This window comes from Octopus bimaculoides, chromosome 14 (genome assembly GCF_001194135.2).
Source record: "Octopus bimaculoides isolate UCB-OBI-ISO-001 chromosome 14, ASM119413v2, whole genome shotgun sequence".
NCBI classification, from domain to species: Eukaryota; Metazoa; Mollusca; class Cephalopoda; order Octopoda; family Octopodidae; genus Octopus; species Octopus bimaculoides.
This window is the reverse complement of record NC_068994.1, coordinates 36,808,402-36,814,340: the sequence shown is the minus strand read 5'-3', so window position 1 is coordinate 36,814,340 and position 5,939 is coordinate 36,808,402. Positions and strand designations below refer to the sequence as shown.

At 32.6% G+C, this 5,939-nt stretch overlaps 1 protein-coding gene across 6 annotated transcripts in view; it reads left to right on the top strand.

Annotated features, from left to right (window-relative positions):
* LOC106876891 (protocadherin-18) overlaps window positions 1-5,939 on the top strand; it is a 178,052-nt gene that overhangs the window by 4,448 nt on the left and 167,665 nt on the right. For all 6 annotated transcript variants that reach the window (XR_008265541.1, XR_008265540.1, XR_008265543.1 and 3 more), the window contains exon 2: window positions 997-3,458. Coding sequence is in view for 2 of the 6 variants with exons in the window: in XM_052973090.1 (XP_052829050.1) it covers window positions 1,080-3,458 (2,379 nt within the window). In the remaining 4 variants the exon portion in view is untranslated. The remainder of the gene's footprint in view (window positions 1-996; window positions 3,459-5,939) is intronic.

The window sequence follows — 5,939 nt, the reverse complement described above, 5'->3', positions numbered from 1 at the left end:
ATATATATATATCCCTATATAACTCTATACACACACACACACACACATATTATATATATAAATTCTTAATGTATTTGCCTCTGATGTGCTGCAAAACATTCAAATGTAAACAATAAGTAGGAAAACTACCTGCCAAAGAGTTTTATTAAACTAGATCTGAAAGAACCTGTAGGAGGCTCTATGTGTGCTGTGTTAGCAAATGAAATAAAAGATCCACAAATATAAATGAGAGAAAAAAAGCAATTTTATTACAGACATTTACAGCAATTTTATTACTGTCTCCTTGACAGCCTATCATGTCTCCTTGGCAACCTACTGTCCCTGCGAGAGTTCTTTTGATGCATACAAAAATATGCAATTTTCTTCCACACTAACTTCGCCATTTTCGACCCAGAAGGATTTGGAAATACCTCTTTCTTCCTCATATATCTCAGTAGCTAATAATGCTATCTTTTCCCGTTTTTCTCTGACAGCAAAGCCACTCAGCAAATTTCTATGGCAGCAATCCATTAGACATCTAGGCAAATATGTACTTTTGTATTGACTTCACAAGAGACTTTTTTCTCACTTTATGTAGATATCTTGGCCATTATCATTCTTATAAGTGTATGTTTCCTCTTTCCTATTTTTTCCCTTTTGATCTATCACTATGTATTTCTCTCATTTTTATTTTGATATATATTTGTGTGCCTATATTATTTAGTTTTATGATCGTTGTTGCTTCCTTTATTCCTCTTTGTATAACTTTCCTTTTAATCTATTTTCATTTGAAATCTTTTTTCCTCGAAGTTAATAAAACTGCTTGGATTATTGTTTTCTTTCTTTCTTTTTTATTTTGGTAATAATTTCTTTATATTCACGATTCATTTTATATACAGGAAAGATTTTATATTGATTCTAAAATGTAACTTGAAATATATTTTGAAACAAAATATGTAACAATCAATGTAATCTCGACATTTTTTCACAATTAAATTATCTATCTTCCATTTTCAGATTGCTTTGAAATATTTTGTCTGATTCATTTTTTTTTTTTTTTGGGATCCAAACTCTTTCTTTGACACTTTGACATTCAAGACATGTCAATAACACTATTTTTACTAGTGATCATGTTGAACACATCAGTATGTATAGACATTACCTACCATGTGAAAGAGGGTCAGAATCCTGATACTCTGGTAGGAAACATTGCTGCTGATGCACATCTCTACAACAGCTTCAATGCTGAAGACTTAAATATGATTACATTCAGCAGACTCCATGAGAGTCTCAGTGGAAATGCTCCAATGTTCAAGGTTGGCAAAAACGGAATGATGTATACTTCTCAAACGCTTGACGCTGAATTACTTTGTAAATACAACACAGAATGTTTCAAAATAGTGGAAGTAGCTGTTCGGCATAAAGAATCTTTTGTGAAGGTCATTGAAGTAAAAGTTATTATTGATGATGTTAATGATCACCAGCCAGAATTTATAAGCAAAGATGTCTATATTCAGTTCTATGAAACTGATAGCAGTGGAACATCAAAATCTATTCCAAATGCTATTGACAATGATGTTGGATTTCTAAATTCTCAAATTACATACCAACTGAAGAAAGATATTAATGATCCATTTACACTGTCAGTCATCAAAAAGATAGATGGTACAAGAAAGCTAAGAATAGTTTTAGAAAAGAAACTTGATCGAGAGATAAATTCAACTTATACACTTCAGGTGATTGCTAAAGATGGTGGCACTCCATCATACCAGGGTTTTTTAACCATTCACGTATCTGTCAATGATGAGAATGACAATCAACCAGTTTTCTCCAAAAACGTTTATAATGTCTCCATTAATAACAGACAAGACATATACACACCAATTGTTACAGTATATGCTACAGATTTAGATTCGGGTGAAAATGGAAAAGTTTCATATTATTTCAGTTCAAAAACTTCTGATTTTGCAAAAACATTATTTTACTTAAATGAAACATCAGGCAAGATTTTCTTAGCTAGAAATTTTCCATCAATAAAAAGAAAAACATTTAAATTATTTATTGAAGCCATCGATAAAGGAAGTCAACCCTTGAGCTCTACTGCAATGGTTCTTGTGAATATAATAAACAGAGAAAATAATGCCCCAATTCTTGATGTCAAGTTTGTCTCTGAGCCAATAGGCAATATAACAACAATTTCTGAAGGTGTCAAAACCAACAGTTTTATTGCTTATGTGAAAGTAAGTGACAATGATGTCAATCAAAATGGAGAAGTGGTATGTGATCTCAACCATGATAAACTACAGCTTCAAAAGCTTGGAAGAAAAAAATACAAAGTTGTTTTAAAAAACCCTGTAGACAGGGAATCAGAGAGCTATATTGATTTTATGATTAGTTGTCAGGACAAAGGATCGCCACCTCTCAGAACTGAGAGAAAGTTCAATATTCAAGTGACTGATGTCAATGATGTACAGCCACAATTCACAAAAGATACATTCAAATTTCTCACATATGAAAACGAAAAATCAAATTTTCCAGTTGGTTTTATTAATGCCTCAGACCCAGACCTAGAAGCTGGAGGTCAACTTTCATATTTTCTCTTAAGTAAAGGAATTCATAATCTTCCTTTTGAAATTTCGAATTTTGGATTTATTTCAACTTCAGAATCATTAGACCGAGAACAAAGAGATGTTTATAAGTTTCAAGTTTTAATAAGAGACAATGGGATACCATCTCTCAACAACACAGCTAATATCATTGTGGAAGTTATGGATAAAAATGACAATGCTCCCTATTTTACCTTTCCAAGTGTCAATCCTTTTAGCCTAGATGTTCACTACCAACCTCAAAGTAACAATGAGGTGACAGTATTGAGAGCTTCTGACAGAGACAGTCATGTCAATGCTTTCTTGAAATATGAAATAGAAGGAGGCAACAACAAGCAGCTCTTTACAATCAACCCTTATACTGGTGTGATATCATATTCACGTACAGTTTATCAAAATGATGCTGGATCATATGATCTTCAGTTAATAGTCAAAGACAGTGGGACTCCTGTTTTGTCTGCAAAAACTATTCTGTCTGTGGTATTAACAGTCAGTAATACAACATCTAAGATGTTTACATCTGTTGATATAAAATCTGACCACAAGATACACATTAACCTGGTGGTTATCATTGTTGTAGCAGCTGTGATTATATCAGTTGCAATTGTGATTTCTATGGCAGTATGTATGATTCATAAAAACAACCAAAGGAACAGCAGATTTAATGGAGGTTTAAACAATCCCAATAAGCTCTTTGATGAAAGAATTCAGTATGATGTTCCTGTTGCAATGGTAACAGAGCATGGTAACAGTAGACATTCTCAAGCAAACTTATTAAAAAGGGAGCCAGAATCTGAATACAAATCAGTGCATAGTCTGAAAGGACTGTCATCAGTGAAGCACACCTACACCATGGCACAGAGATCACACCAGGTAAGTTTAAAACATTTTTTTTTTTCTATAGTTTCAGTTTTATATTTCACTCAATATTCTGTCTGCCATTTCTGTTAAGTTAAAATAACTTCTTTTGCTCTATGTTCTCTTTGAATTTGAAAAGCTGTTTTTATGACCAAAGATTTTCTTGGTATTATTTTTATCTAGTTACTAATAGTTCACTAAGAATATAGATTATGTGACTGTAGCAGTCAAAACATTGACACCATTCACTTGGCATCCTGAAAAAAGAAATCAATAAAAGAAAGAATATCCTGCCTAGATGTAAAATTGGCAGAATATCAAGTCTTCAAGAATGAACTTGATCGTTTTAATTACTTGTCCAGATATGTCGTAGTGATTCAAATGATGTGGATTTTTGCCTGTTATTATTTTTATTTATTTATCTATTTATTTCTTTATTTATTTATTCTAGTTCTTATCATCAGACAAGTTAGGGAAAGGTTTTTAGTTTTACAAAATCAATTTTAAAATGTTGAGGTATTGATTTAGAATATTTTTAATACTGATAAATGATTGATGGATATTAATGTGTTATAAACTTTGCATGCTGGTATTTTTGACTAATTAATTCTAAGAAATATATGTATACATACATGTGAATGTCGTTTGTGTATGTGTGTGTGTGTGTATATATATATATATATATACATATATACACACACACATGTATTTATGTATAATATAAATATATTTACATATGTATCTTTTTTGCCTCCTTCATTTTCTCAGTTGCTTAGTAGTCTCCAGATACTTAGTCTCTCCTTTTATCTGGACAACATGCATGTTTGTGTGTGTGTGTGTGTGTGTGTGTGTGTGTGTGTGTGTGAGCATGTATGTGTGTATGTATAAAATATATAATGTGTGTGTGTGCATGTGTGTATGGTAATCCCAGAAGAGGAGGTTATTATACTGTACCATTTAGTTATCAGTGATTGGAAGGTGAAAGTAGGAGGGAAACTTAATTGATTAAATACCAACCAGGTTGGGAAGACTAAAAGGAGTGGCAGTGGGGAGGGTCTAGCATAGGTGTTTAAAAGTAGAATACAATTAATAAAAAAGAGATGTGATGTCACAGGAGTAATTGTAAAGGTTGAAGTGGAACAAATTATTATAGTGTTAGAATGATTAAGGGGAAAGTGGAAGAGATATATTAAGATGTTACTGAATGTGGAAAATGAATGGGATGGCAACACAGAACAGTTTAGTTCTAGAACCAGCAAAGAAAAAGAGAAGTTGAGGAAACAATATGACTACTGAAGAGAAGGAGGTGGTTCGTGACACAGGTTGTGAGACATACATTAAGTGTAGCCAGAAGTTGAAGTGCGATGACTGATGACAGAGATCTATAGATTGATGGTAAAAGAAAAGCATAGTCTAGTAGAAACACCAAACTATTCTCATTTTATTCTTCCCAACCCTTTTTCTTGCTTCATATTCAGTATCCATGTCTTACTCTCCTATAATATGGCACTTATACATGCAGCATACACCCTCCTTTTCTGTTTCAGTAACACTTTCTTTTACATTAACACACAACTCAATTCCCACAACATCTTCCATGTGCATCTTAAACTAGCCATTGCCCCTGAGTCCAATTTACCTTCTTTATTCAAAATGTCTCCCACATTATTAGTTGTTTTTCCTATCTTCAGACTATTTCCAACATCTGGATCAATATTCACTCTACCTACAGCTCACTCTACATAAATTTTAATGTAGCTGCCATATCAATTAATAGTCCTCTTTAAATGGTTAATAAACACACCCATAATGAATGAAAGAACAGTGATGAGTTAGAGACAAAGGTTTGTTGTGTATCAAGGATCAGTATTAAACCCACTATTATTTCTAGTTTTGATGGAGATGCTGGCTCAAGCATAGAATTAGGTTTCCGTGGAAGTTGTTGGACACAGACGATGTAGTGATAATAATAGAAAGTATGAACAGGTTAAAGAAGAAGAGGAGAAGGTAAAAGGAATGCATAGATGCAAAAATCAAGAAAGTACCCATGCGAAGTGTGCAAGAAGAGTGTTGGAATGAACTTGGTTAATTGCACATGCACATATAACACACACACACACACACACCTATAAGAATATTAGCTAATTAACTCCTGAATAACAGTTTGATGGGGAAATGTGTTTTTAACTCAGGCAAAGCTAAATATGTGCACAAGAATTTATATACATATATATGCATGAGTACATATATAATAATTTCACTGGAAAATTCAAATCAAAGAGCAACTGAACAAACTATTTCATTATTTCATTGTTTGGTGAAATTGACAAAAGTATGCAGTCATTCAGTTAGGACAATTCTCATTGCAGCTTTTGGGAGCTTGTTTCATAAACATGTCCAATATGCATTGGCATCAGTCTTGTACATTTTATAGCAGCATAGTTGTAATTTTTGATAGGTTGTAGTTAATATTTTACAGAAGTAATCTGTCATTTG